The sequence below is a fragment of the Globicephala melas genome, chromosome 3 (genome assembly GCF_963455315.2).
Source record: "Globicephala melas chromosome 3, mGloMel1.2, whole genome shotgun sequence".
Taxonomy (NCBI): Eukaryota; Metazoa; Chordata; class Mammalia; order Artiodactyla; family Delphinidae; genus Globicephala; species Globicephala melas.
The window spans coordinates 42,285,117-42,300,028 of NC_083316.1; the positions used below are offsets into that span (position 1 = coordinate 42,285,117).

Below are 14,912 nucleotides of genomic sequence, written 5' to 3' on the forward strand. Positions count from 1 at the left end.
TTATTATTTTTCCAAGACAGTATGTGGAAGCATAACTTTACTGCCATCTTATGTAGTTTGCTGGAATACAAAGTAACAATTTCTCAATTATATAGTCCTTGACATTTTTCTATTTACAAATTATACCCTGGAACACTTTCCCTTCATTTTACCTTTCTCTTCTTCAGTAGCAGCTGTAGATTTTTCAAATAAATTAAAGTTCAAAGCACTTTCCCCTTCTGTGGCTACAGGAGGCTTCTTCCTTTCATTCTGTTGATGTGAAATCTTTATGGCTGGATTGAATACTGGATGGTCTTCTAAAGTTTCCATTTCTACCAAAAAAACCATGATGCTTATTTTTGTTTTATTATATTTGTTTTTCATGCCTTTTTACTTTGCAAAAATTGGTTTAAAAAAACAACATTCCTTCTTTTTCCTTGTAGTCAATTATTCAACACTTCCTTCTAGGAATTTGTGCTAGAAGTCAGAGGCAATTTATTTTCACATCATATACTAACATTTTCAGAACAATTACTTAACAGATGTAGAAGGCCAGGAAAAACATCTTCACTAGAAATAAATACACATGGAATTATATCCACCTCTTGTTCTTGAATGGAGATGGTATTTTATAGTATACATCTGAGGTTAACAAACTATGGTCTGCAGGCCAAATCCAGCCCTGCTGCCTATTTCCATATGGCCTGTGGGCTAAGAATGATTTTTACCTGTTTTAACTGGTTGAAAAAGACAAAAAGATATATTTGGTGACATGTGAAAATTATATATGAAATTTCAGCATCCATAAAGTTTTATGAGAACATAACCATTTGTTTATGTATTGTTTATGGCTGCTTTTATGCTGTGATAGCAGTTAAGTAATTATAACAAATTGCAAAACCTAAAATATTTACTATTTGGCTTGTTGCAAAAAGTTTGCCAATCCCAATTATAAACTGTTAGGAAAGAGCAGACATATTAAAAAGAGGCAACCTCCATCCTAGGAAGGCCAATAAAGAAGAGACATTTATACGTCTGAGAATTTTAAAGTGTTTACCTCTTTGAAATTTCCTTATTTTTTCTTGAGCCTCTTTTTGGCCTTGCTTGTTTTTTTCTAATTTAAAGGTAGCTGCTTGCTCCTTTGCATCCAGAAGTTTTGCTGCAAGGTGCAAGTACCTTTCATTCTGTTGTTCCAAATAAGATGATGATAAAGAAATAAAAAGAAGAGCAAGATTAGTTTATCTATTGTCAATGTATTATATCAAACCCTGTGATCTTTTGATCTTATTCTTTGATCCAACAAATCTTTTAGAAATTTTTCATAGAGAAATGATACAAATGTGCAGATTTGCAGGTACATAGATGTTTACTGCAGTACTGATTGAAAAGGAAAACTGGAAATCAAGTGTGGTACATCTCTACAGAGAAAACTAGTCAGCCACTGGGAAAAAAAGTGAGGTAGCAAAAGAATGAGGGTGATCCACATGGAGAAACTTCCTTGACACGTTAAATAAAATAAAGCGAACTACAGAATAAAACGTAAGTATGAGCTCATTTCTGTTAAAAGAAAAATTAAATTTTTATACATTTTATAAATACATGTATTTAAAGGATTACATATGCAATAATAGGATAATACTCATTTCTGAAAGTTACCTTCCCATAATCTTTACCTTATGAAAGATAGCCAGGGACATTAAACAAACAAAAAAAGGCCTCTGGGGAAGATGGGTGCTATAAAACTTAAGGACTAATAAAATAAAAATAAAACAAACAAACAAACAAACAAAAAACTTAAGGACTTAACTCTGCTGAGCAAAAACTAGACAAAGTTAAAGCTAAACTCAAATTACTGTTTTTTTCTTTAGGTTAGGTTGATAGCAGATGAGAAGCATTAAAGCTGTGGGTGGAGACGGCATGTGCAGTGCTGCTATGAAAGACAACCGCTGAGACAAAGGGAAAAGAGACAACTGAGGAAGCACAACCACCTGAATTCTGAGATCATTTTGTGTAGAAGCAAACATCAATACAGTGTAACAGAAGGGTTGGCTATCGCCTCAATTTCACCTAAATCACACTCGTTCTTTCAATCTTTCCTATCTATGGCACTGATACCACCATCCCTCCACCTACGAATCTCTTGCTGACTTTGGCTTCTTAACTTTTATATTCAGTACATCATCAATTTCTACTGATTCTTGCTTTAAATGTTTCTCTTCCAAATTACAATTTGGCACCTTATTATTTCACACCTGAGCAAGTGCAAGAGCTGCCAAAATGGCCTCCCTACCCTTTGCAAATCACCTTAAACACTACTAAATTTGCCCTAAAATGTCAAATTCTTCTTGTTGATCACCTGCCCCCATACTTCTGGCAACTCTTCACAATCAGTAGGAAAAGCTGTCAAATTCATTTTCTGGGCATCCAAATCTTCTAGTCTCAGTTTAACTCACCTGTTTACTCCTATTGGCCAGTACTCACCTACACATTTTATCCTGTTTATTGTTTAATACTCAAAGGCCCCTTGCACAATTCCACTGCTGTACCCTTATTCACATTATTTCACCCATATGGGTCATTTTCCCATTCTTTGTTGCCTATGCACACTTCATGCATCCTTCAAGTCCCACTTTTTTCTTTGAAGTATTGACCTAATGTTCCTATCAGAAGAGACCTCTTTCTCTGAACCTCAAAGTAACATGTGTACTGTCCTAAGTTATTTTTGTTTATATTACTTTAATACAGGCATGTGGTTAAAAAAAACTTATGAGGATACAGAGGAGTATAAAAAAGAAGTCTCCCTCCCACCCTACCAACCCCAGTCCTAATCACTAGTAATAGCTTCTTGTGTATCTCTCCTGATGTTTCCTTTGCATACATAAGAATGCAAATATATGTGTATGTGTATATTGTTTTACTTAAATGAGTTCATTATACTACACATGCTGTTCTGCAACTTCCTTTTTGTCTTTCTAAATCAACTTTATAAAAGTATGGTTCACTTCTAATAAAATGTCATTTTAAGTGTATAAGTGAGTGTGTTTGACACATGTATACATCCACGTAACCATCATCATAATCAAGACATAAACCATTGCCATCATCCCCAAAAGTTTCCTCATCATGCCTAACAGTCAATCTCTTTCCTCCACCCCTGTAGTCAGGCAACCACTGACCTGCTTCCTCTCATTAGAGACAGATTTTGCAGAGATGACTTTTCTAGAATTTAATATAATGAAACTGTTCAGCATGTACTCATTTTTGCCTGGCTTTTTTCATTCTTATATAATGTTTTTGAGAGTTGCTTGCAGTGTTTGGCTGTTATTAGTAAAGTTGCTATGAACATTTGCTTACAAGTCTTTTTTTGTTGGCATTTTCATTTTTCTTGAGTAAAAACGTAGGAATGAAATTGTTAGGTCATATGGTAAGTGTATGTCTAACTTCATAAGAAAGTGCCAAGCAGTTTTGCAAAGTGGTTGTACCATTTCATTTTATACTCTTACAATCAGGGTATGAGTATTCAGTGGCTTCACATCCTCCCAACACTTGGTATTACTGATCTTTTTAATTTTAGCCATTTTGATTGATATATACATAGTGGTATGTCACTGCAGTTTTCATTTTCATTTTTCCCATGACTAGCGATGCTGAACTTATTTTTACATGTTTATTGGCCATCCATATATCTACTTCTGCAAAGTGTCTGTTGTCCTTTTAAAACTTCTTTATAAATTCTAGACAGAAGTCTTTTATCAGAAATATGTATTGTGCTATTTTCTTCCTACAACTTGCTTTTTTCACTTAACCAATATTTTGTTTTTGTTTTTTGCAGTAGGCGGGCCTCTCACTGTTGTGGCCTCTCCCTTTGCAGAGCACAGGCTCCAGACGCACAGGCTCTGGACGCGCAGCCTCCGGACGCGCAGCCTCCAGACGCGCAGGCTCAGCGGCCATGGCTCAGCGGCCATGGCTCACGGGCCCAGCCGCTTCGCGGCATGTGGGATCTTCCCGGACCTGGGTACGAACCCGTGTCCCCTGCATTGGCAGGCGGACTCTCAACCACTGCGCCACCAGGGAAGCCCTCACTTAACCTAATATTTTTAGTTTATCTTATGATATGTAGGTTTTCTCTTTCCAGGCAATGGGTTTCCTCTATAAAGGAAGGTGCTTTTTAAAATTAACCAAATAATTTAGCATACTCCTTACACAGAACAATCATTTAAAAATACTTGGTGATTATCTCTTTAAACATGGGAGGAATGTAATTAACATATATTGAGCCGCTATTTTGTGTCATTTTTTCCCTGTTATTTTATTTAATCCTCACATAAACCCCTAGAGGTAACTGTTTCCTCAATTTAAAAATGAGGAAACTAAGTCTTATAAAAGTTAAATATTTTGCCAGGTATATCCAGCTAGAAGCCCAATATAAATTTCTACTCACAGGGTCAAATTTTTCCTCTTCTAAACTTTTAGAAGTCTCACTCTTTTCTTCTTCATTTTGTTGTTCAGCATATCGCAAAATCCATTCTTTCATATTTACTTCCAAATTTTTTTCTTCCTTTTTAGGCTAGAAAGAAAAAACAGATATCTGAAAAATCAAAATTAGAAAAAGGTGTCAAAACTATCATCAAGTGTCACTGCTTTTATAATTTCTTTACACTCAGAAACAGTAGACACATAAGCCTCAAAAATCACATTCTCTACTGTTCAGTGAAGGACAAATGAATGGAACTCAACATTAATAAGTCTAAACTTACATGATCCGAAGAATACATTTACATAAAGAGGCAAAAAAATGAAAGAACTATTAAAAACTAGTGTTGTCCTTAAAAACAGTGGTTTTGTGGGGATGATGTTTCCACAGATTTTTGCCCTGTTTATTTTTAAGCTTTATTGAGGTATAACTGATACATTAAAAATTGCACATATTAAAATGTTAATTATTTACTGTATATATATATATGTGTGTGTATATATATATACATATATATATATATATACACAGACTCACCATTTTGATGAGTTTGGACATATGCATACACCTATGATATCATCACCACGATCAAGGTACTAAACATATCCATCACCTCCAAAAATTTTTGTGTGTTCTTTTGTGTGTGTGTACAGTACTGTACTGTTAACTATAGGCACTATGTTGCATAGCAGCTGTATAGAACTTACCTATCTTGCATAACTGAAATTTTATAACCATTAAGCAACATTTCCCCATTTGCCCCTCCTCCCTTTAGCCCCTGGTAACTACCATTCTATTCTCTGTTTCTATGAATATGACTGTATTAGGTACCTCATATAAGTGACATAATGTAGTATTTGTCTTTCTGTGATTGGCTTATTTAACTTAGCATAATGTTCTCTAGGTTCACCCATGTTCATAGATGTTTTATGATATGCAGAGTACTTAGGTGTAATGCGTAATGAAGTGTAATGAAGTACACCTTCCAGTACTAATGCCTTTCTGTAATCCCCTTCCATACAGATTTTGAATTGGCCACATGACTTGCTTCAACCAATGGGACATTAGCAAGAGTGATACAAGCAGAGGCTTGATATAAATTTGTACACTGGGGCTTACTATCTCAAGATACTTGCTCTTGGAAGCCATATGTCAAGTAAGAAGTCTGACCACCCTAATATCACCATATAAGAGGAAACCTAAGCTAGTCATGTGGAGAGAGAGATGACTTGCTAGCTCCCAGCCGAGGCACCTAGTCATGTGAGTAAAGAAACCATTTTGGATGTTCCAGTCTGAGGAGATACCTCATGGAGCAGAAGAACTGCCTGGCTGAGCCCAGTTCAGACTGCAAAATCATAAGAAATTCTTGGTTTAAGTCACTACATTTTCAGGTGGTTTGTTATGTAGCAATAGATAACTGAAACCGACAGTGATAGAAGAGTTTGGCAAACCCATTAGACATTTTCAATAAGTAAAAACATTATTGTAACCTAATATTTATACCCTTATGAACTATTACATGTGCTTCATTCTGATTTTATACAACTTTAAATGTTTAATTCTTAAATTACCTTTATCATAGGATCTTCTTCCTGTTTTTTGGTTTTAGATTGCAGTGGAGGTGAAATAGTGGCTTGTATTTGAGGAGACTGGAATTTTGGCCTACTTAGAGGTTGCTGCTCTTCAAATTCCTGACTGAATCCTTCAGGAAGTGCATCTTAAGAGAAATTGGGATGAAAATAAACATGTACATGATACATAAAACACACAAATATTTATTAAACACTCACATAAACTCTGTCTAGACAAAGAGCACCTAATTTTATTCTACTGCTCATCTCCTAGGAATAGAAATCCTATGATGAACCTCGTTTTATTATCAAACCAGTGGGAACACTCTCTAGATGATAACCAGCCCACCTCTATTTGACCATTTATTTCACCCTCAATATGCTAGACTCCTAAATTTCCATAAGAAAATCTTAACCCTCCCTTCTCTTTGGTTGCCTGTCACAACATGTGACAGTATCCTTAATCAGTCATAGAAGCAATATGCATTCCAGGTTCTTGCCAAAGATTACAACCTTGACGCTCTGCTTAATTAAATATTATTTATCCAAAGCCAGACAGCCCTAATTTCTAAACCAAAACGAGGATACACAGCCTGACAGGTTACAGACAGGCAAACTTTGAGAATCTGCTGTATTATGTGCATTGTAAAATGCCTATCAACAACTGAAAGCAGCACACAAAAAAATAATTTCTTCTTGCACAGACTACAACCTTTAAGAAGAATATACTAAAAAGACTACAAAAGTGTAAGAACATCCTAAAAATAAATAATTATAACAGTGAAAAAAATTTTCAGTACAAGTCCAAAGCTTGATACAAATATCATAAACATTGAAATTACTTCAAAAGGTTTTATAAACTGAAAGATATTTATGCCAATACTGCTTACCATCTGAAAGATTTAAACAGAGCCAATCCAAGGCAGAATGAAGATCACCTCCATGTAAGAGTGTGTTAGTCATGGCATCTTCAATGTCCTTAGTCTTAAATGAAAATGCTTGTAAAGCCATGTATAAATCCTATGAAAGGGAAATGTAACGAAGTCATTCTGTCAATTTTCTCTTTTTTCATTACTAAGTCTATTCTCCCATTCATTTTAAACCAGAAACTCTGACACAAATTGTAACTTCAAAAATATCTTTTTTTCTCTTTTTTTCCAGTTAGAAGAGTTAAATGTGCTCATTGTATTGAGGTTTTTTTTTTTGATGTGCAGACCATTTTTAATGTCTTTATTGAATTTGTTACAATATTACTTCTGTTTAATGTTTTGGTTTTTTGGCCCTGAGGCATGTGGGATCTTAGCTCCCTGACCAGGGATCGAACCTGCACCCCCTGCATTGGAAGGCGAAGTCTTAACCACTGGACTGCCAGGGAAGTCCCTCTCACTGTATTGAGAATCTGAGAACTATAGATAAATAAAAAAGGACCAGGAGAAACTGCTCATATTCTCACTATCTAAAGATACTGTTTGCAATGTAGTATGCTTCCTTTCAGTCATTTTTCTATGATTTTGTAAAAACAAACTTTACTTAACATTATAACATAAGCATCTTCCCAAATTATTAGAAACTGTTCATCAATTTTAATAGTTAAAGAATATTCCACTGGGTAGACATATCATAATCTATTTTCCTATTGGTGACGACTTAAGATGTTTACTTTTTTTATTATTATTATTATCAGCAGTGCTTCAATGAACATGTTCAGACATAAAGTAAAGCTTTTTATTGTACTTTCTAAAGCATGATCTTTACAGCTGGGCAGGACTGGGTTCAAATCCAGACTCTGTTTACTTTGCTACTTAGTAATTAAAAACCTCAGGCTATAATATATGTAATCTTTCCAAGCCTCATTTCCTTCATTTGAAAATTGGGGCAAAATACTTTCCAGGATTGGTGTGTCAGAGAAAATGTAAGCCAAGTGCCCACCACAAGTCCAACATAATTTTGGGAATGTAATTTAGTTTTCATATCAATATTTTAATGCATGTACTTGTTTTTGGCACAGTTCCTTCCTTATTCTTGAAGATGGAACTAATCTATATGAAATTTCAATGGAAGTTGAAAAGTCATTTTATCTCACATGTGGAGCTGTCTTAAAAATGCTCCACTAAAACTAAGTAACTTAAAAAAAGTTTGCAAAATACCTGTAATTTTTTGGCAGTAAGTCTTCCAGAAATCACTCCCTTGTCATTATTTTGCTTTTTATGCTCATTTATCACTCCAATAATTTTTTGCTCTAGTTTGTTATTAATTACCACCTGTTGAGACCAAAAAGGTCATATTAATTAGAAGATAAATAACATTTAATAATTAAATAATTAGAAGCAAATCACACAGTTTTCTATATCCCTTCCAACCAAGCCCAGAATTTCAGCTGAAATCAGATACAGTGATTATCATATATTGGAATACCATTCACTGGACCACATTCCTACCATATATTTAAGAAAAAATGGGCTACGGAAAAAGCAACAACATGTGGCAAGGCAAAAATCCTTTTATAAAGCCTCTTGAAGCCGTATGTCTCAAGACTCTGTCCTTGGACCACCCTTAGATTGCCATCATGAAGACAGATTCCTAAGCCCTATCCTAAACATACTGAATCAGAATCCTTGGGGATGGAACCCAAAAATTTGCATTAATGTAAACCAGCCCAAGCACACTGCCTGAAAGAATGGATGCTACACTAAAAAGAGGGCAAATCAAGTAAAAGTAAAAGCTTATATAAATTGTAATAATTAGGTTACACAAATTATTTTGGCTTCCAGAGTTTGTTTTCTACTTTTTCCTATTGGCCATTTTACCTTCTGCTGTTTCCATATGTTTAACCTAAGATTATACAGCCAACTACCTTCAAAACTACCTTCTTTTGATCACATCTTTACTGATGCTCACTACGAGCAATGCACAAAAACATACTTCAGGAATTCAGTCTAGCACAGGAAACATGTATAAAATGATAAACTGTAACCCAGCAAGTCATTATTTAGAAAGATGTAAGAAGTGCTGATGGAACCACCAGGAAAATAACCTGGTGAGTTATGATGGACTTCACAGAGGTGACAAATGGAGAAAGGGAAGTTGATATACTTAGAAGTTTGGACCTTATCCAGCTCTTCCTTAATTTTTTACAGGCTCTCAACAGATGTGTACGATTTACTTTTATTTAGTATAGATGAGGAATTACTGTACTATTTACAAAAATTTAAAACACCCCATCACTTGCTTATATTTAAGAGTATATCTTTTTTTTTAAGGTAACATTTCTTGAAATGACTCAAAACCTTGATACTCACTTTCAAGATAGATTTATCCAGATTTGCAGGACCACCAGAATCATTTGCAGAATTAAAACTATAAATTTTCGGACCTGTATATAACAGACAATGAACAGTCAAGGTAATTTAATGATTAATATCCATTACACTATTTTAATTTTCCTCTAAAGATCGCTAAACATTAAATATTTGATTTCAGCTCTTTCTTTTCCACTTTACCAAATAACTCAATCTGGAAGTCAGCAATACTTCCGCTAAATTAGCAAAAACATTCTACCGCTTAGCACTCTCTAGGTTAACTAGTTTCTCAGAGTGTAAATGCCTGGCACTTAGCTGAAGTAAGACCTCTCAGAGGATATTTGATTCCTGGCAGAGAAGATGGGTAATTCTGAAGAGAAAGCACTCCTCCTAAGGCAAAAAGGAGGTGGGAGTTCCTATCATTCTCTCCTACTGAGTATAAGGTTGCTATATTAGTTTCCAAGGCTGCTGTACAAACTTGGTGGCTGAATATACAGAAACATTCTCTCTCAATTCTGAAGGCTAGAAGTCCAAAATCAAGGTATCAGTAGGACCATACTCCCTCTGAAGTCTCTAGATAAAACTCTTTTCTTGCCTCTTCTGGCTTCTGGTGACGCCAGGTGTTGTTTGGCTTGTCTGCCTCCTTCTTAAAATGGGTCTTCACGTGGCCTTATTCCCTGTCTCTCTGTATGCAAATCTGTCTCCTTTCTCTGGATGCTAGTCATTGGATTTAGGGCTCTCCCTAAATCCACGATGACTTCATCTCAAGATCCTTAACTAATTACACCTGCAAAGATCTTTTTTCCAAATAAGATCACATTCTGACGTTCCATGTGGACATGAAATTTTGGGGAACACTACTCAACCCACTACAGTTGCCAAGTCTGTTCCAGTCAATAGAAATGCTATATATTAACAGTTTTCTAACAATGAATAACCGGGAAGGAACACATTTTATTTTCAAACGTTGGTCTCATGATCTCCTTACTCTCTTAAAAATTATTGAAGATCCCAAATACTTTTTGTTTATGTAGGTTATAATATTGATATTTATCATACTATAAATTAAAAGGGAAATTTTATTTATTTTTAAAGATTTATTATTTTTATTTATTTTTGGCTGCGTTGGGTCTTAGTTGCCGCACGTGGGACCTTTGTTGAGGCACACGGGCTCTTCGTTGCGGTGTGCGGGCTTCTCTCTAGTTGTGGTATGTGGATTTTCTCTTCTCTAGATGAGGCGCGTGGGCTCCAGTTGAGGCATGCGAGCTCAGCAGTTGTGGTATGCAGGCTTAGCTGCCCCACGGCATGTGGGATCTTAGTTCCCTAACCAGGGATTGAACACACGTCCCCTGCATTGCAAGGTGGATTCTTTACCACTGGACCACCAGGGAAGTCCCAAAAGGGAAATTTTAAAAAATATTTATTAATTCATTAAAAATAAACCTACTACATGTTAATATAGTACTTTTATGAAAAATAACTATATTTTCCAAATCAAAAAAATTGTTTTCTACTTTTGCAAATCTCTTAACATCTCGCTTCTGCATTCAGTCTTCTGTAATATCACACATCATGTAGTCGCTGTACACTAGAGAGAAAATGAACATGAAAATGGCAAATAACATTTTAGAATTATTATGAATATAGTTTGATCTCATTAAGCCTCTGCTAGAAAGGTCTCAAAAGTTCCCCAGGATCCCCTAAGCACACTTTGAGAACCACTGCTATATAAAAATAATCCTAGAATCGTACAAAACCTTGTTACTCTGCTTTTATAAACCTTAAAATAGGATTTTTTTTTCACTTTGAGAAACCTAAACATTAAAGAGTTGCTTATTATAAAGTCCAGGATTTTAGTCTCTGTTGACTTACATTGGGTTGTTCATTTTAAGATGCTAGTTAATATAATGAGGCATTTAAAAAGGAAAACCAAAGTTTCTGAAAATAACTATTTACATTTGAGCAGTCTGAACTAGGAACATTGGTGGGTCCCTGAATTACTTCTGTGCTATAGTTAAGAAGGTACCCAAAGCTACCTAGAATACATTAAAGGATAATAACAATTCTGGTATTCCTGGTATGGTTTTCCTCATCTTTTAGTCTCAGACTTTACCTTAATCCTGGTAACCCTGCTCATAAACTCATGTCAATGGTTATAAAGGAGAGTATATATCAGTAGTCTTTAACCATTTCTGGGGGGTCTTATCAGTTGTAGTAAATTCATTCACAAATTTAGCACACTAATCAGTTTTAGAGGTCCCTAAACCCATGGAGGGGCCCCAGTTATAACCCTTTCTGAAAAGGTACAGACAGATGAATGCTTCATTACCAAGACAATACTGAGAAACAGTTCAGGTTCCTGTGTTACTGACAGAGGTAAGATTGTAAATTCCATTAATAAGTGTCTTTTGGTTTTGTTTTTTGTTTTGGCCACGCCACGCAGCTTATGATATCTTGGTTCCCCAACCAGGAGGTAAACCTGAGCCCCAGCAGTGAAACCTCCGAGTCCTAACCAGTGGACCACCAGGGAATTCCTGATTGGTTTTGTTTTTTAAATTAGTGAATTAAAGATTGCAGTCAGCTCTCATTTTTCTCCTCCAACCATTCCACCTAAAACGTGCGACCATATCACTTCCTTGAGGTCAGCTTATACTGCTAACTTCCAGAGGGCAAATAAAAGATCTAAGTCCCCAGACTATCAGGAGGGGAATGAACACCCACACTGCTGTGAATTCGCTGGGTGTCAATCAGGGTCTCTAAAAATGGTATGTTTTCATTTTATTCAATACTCTGAGGAACTGAAGCAATAATGAGATCTTGCCAGGGATATTACCAATTAAATCAAGTAAACCAGTAAGGCCCTTTCATTTTCAAATTCTTCCTAAAACATGTTCATGTAAGATTTTTAATCGGCATGAATGAAAACTCCAAAATCTGAAATGCATTTTAAAACAACCTGATAGAAATCCTTCTAAACTGTATTTACACTTCTTGCCATAATACATACAATAAGCAAAATTCAAAGCTTTTCATGATGCATTACTTATTATGAGTATCTATGACTTTGCTCAGAGGCTTGCAGAGGCTACCCAATTCCCTGAGACTGCTCTAATTTTCTATTTAGTGATTCTTTGGTCTTCTCTCCTGTCAGCTGCCACCTTTCAGAATGTCAACCTAATAACTCCCCACCCCCAAATTCTAATCTGTTACCTAGGAAAAAGTGATGGCACCAGAAGAAAATAGATACTGAAACTTGTAAATGAGTAACCCTATTTTCAAATACAATTCTAAGTCAATAGGCCATGGAATAAAAATGGTCCCCGTTCTTTTGCCAAGTAATGTGCATAAGATGTATGACAGCTACCTTTCTTGCTGCTTAGAGACCCTTCTCCACAAGTTTTGGTTTTGTTTCAGATGAAGGGAGTTATTGGAAGTCTGACTGGAAATAAGGAAGTTAGTGTGCAGGATGTATCCCTCAGGCAAAAGCACTAAGGGTTTCAGATTTATAATGACTGTTCATGGAACAAAGGAACATATGTAACTGGCTCTCAAAAATATTTATTACATTAAAGTTGAAGCACAGAAAAACTAAGTGATTTCCTCAAGATGACTTAGCAAGAAAAAAGAAGCATCAGCCAGAATCAATTTCTTGTTGCCCAATACTCTTTTTTCTTATGGAATATTTTCCTTTTATACAGTATTGCTTTTTACATCATACAGTGATTGTAACGACCCACTATCACTGAAACATTCACTTCGAGGTGCTGGTGCTGGTGATAGGTGCACTGAGGCACTGTGGCTCCCTTCTGCCCAACAGTACACATCTGCAAGGGGAACCAAACCAGCCAAGAGACCCAGTCAGGAATAAATAAGACCCAATCTTGTCCTCACGGAACTCATATTCTGGTGGAGTAATTAAGCAACTAATTACCCAAATAGGCTATGAAGGGGAAGTATAGCGTATCTGGAGAATAAATTAGAGTTAGCTGATATAATCTAAGCAGTCAGGGTCTGTGAGGAAGTCCATCCATACTGCCAAAACTACCTGACTAATCTTAGCTAAGGTCTCTTCCCCATTTAATACAAACACCAGTTCCCCCCCCCCCGCCCCACTCACTCCACCCATACAGTCTTTCTTCTTGTCTTCCTGCATCATGCCAAGCTTGTTCCCACCTTAAGGCCTTTGCCCTTGTTGCCTAAGCCTCAAACATTCTGTCTCCAGATCTAATAACTGGTTGCTTCCAATCATCTCAGCAGGTTTCCTCAGAAAAGCCATCTCTGTTCTAAACCAAAACAGACCCCACCACCCAATTTATTCTTTACCAAGTCACTGTTTTCTGACTTTCATGGCACTTTTTCTATTTTATTTTGGTGACCCTAAAAACTATAATGGTTTTTATGAATTTATTCATGACATCAGTCCCCTAGTCTTATTTCCCTCTTAAGATTTTAAGTCTCAACTAGGTTTAAGAATTTTCACAAACACAAGCCTTATGGTTGTAAGCACCCTCCACCAGCCCCCAATAATGTAAGCCCCTTGAAAGCAGTGATCTCAGTCTGTTTTGTTCTTGTGGTATCCCCAGTGCCTAAAATCTTGCCTGGCACATAGTAGCTCTTCAAACATTATTTGATAAACAAAAGAAATGAAAAAATAGAAGTGGAAGAATACCCAGGATTGTGCCAAGAACCATTTCGTGGCACCAGTCATTTTCTACCTCTAGATGAGAGTCCAATTTTGAGAAAGTATGCTATGTACAATCCTTCAAATTGTTTGAAAAGCCAGAGAGAGAGATGGAAGCGGAGTAGAACAGTTACATTTACATTAGGAACAACAAAGAGTTCAGAGATCATTTTTTCTGTGTACTTTTCCACTTTTTTCTTCCAAGTAGGCCTATTATATGTAATATAAAAATATCCAGACAGAAAAAAAGAAAACAAAATCATGTGGCAATCTTGCTACAACATTTTATTTATACTGCTATATATATTGATTTATGGTTATAAAAAATTCTCTACAAATTTGGTAGATAACCTCTCATTTTCTCTCTTTTGATTTCTTGGTCTTAGTAACTCCTCTGAAATTTTCCTTGTCACTTACCCAAGAAATTTTTTGGATGACTATATTCAGAGCATTTGACTAGATACTGAGGGATGTTAATATGTAACCATAAAACTGTTCCTACCCCCTACAATTTTATAGGATAGATAAAATGTATAATTGCTCACATAGGCAAGATCTAAACATCAAAAAGAATGATTCAAACAACAATGATATACATGAGCTGGGGAGACAGAAGAATTCAAAAAGTAGTTGATATTTGGGGTGGGTATTACAGGATTCTGGTAGATAGCATTAGGGATAGATAGCATTCCAAATGAGAGAAAACAGCAAGAATAAACATGAGGAGGCAGAAAGCCAACAGCTGCATTTGGAGCAGTGAAAATACACCAGATTTGCTAGAGCTGAATATAGGAACTAGTAAAAAGGCTAGAAAGGGGGTCTTAGATACGAGCTGAATGGTTTGTATTTTATCACAAAGTCAGTGAAGACGCTGTAGAAAAAACTGTTAAGTGACATGATCAAAGCAG

General features: G+C 35.9%; 1 protein-coding gene across 4 annotated transcripts in view; it reads right to left on the reverse strand.

The window, feature by feature from the left end:
- Window positions 1-14,912, reverse strand: part of DHX29 (DExH-box helicase 29) — a 48,032-nt gene that overhangs the window by 30,653 nt on the left and 2,467 nt on the right. For 2 of the 4 annotated variants that reach the window (XM_030843249.3, XM_060295776.2), the window contains exons 2-8: window positions 9,324-9,397; window positions 8,172-8,285; window positions 6,915-7,044; window positions 6,025-6,170; window positions 4,421-4,546; window positions 1,037-1,163; window positions 153-311 (exon numbers count right to left, since the gene is read on the reverse strand). In XM_030843249.3, the coding sequence (XP_030699109.2) occupies window positions 153-311; window positions 1,037-1,163; window positions 4,421-4,546; window positions 6,025-6,170; window positions 6,915-7,044; window positions 8,172-8,285; window positions 9,324-9,397 (876 nt within the window). Of the gene's footprint in view, window positions 1-152; window positions 312-1,036; window positions 1,164-4,420; window positions 4,568-6,024; window positions 6,171-6,914; window positions 7,045-8,171; window positions 8,286-9,323; window positions 9,398-14,912 lie in introns of those variants that run through there. The other 2 variants (XM_060295777.1, XM_060295778.1) reach the window with 2 other exon arrangements.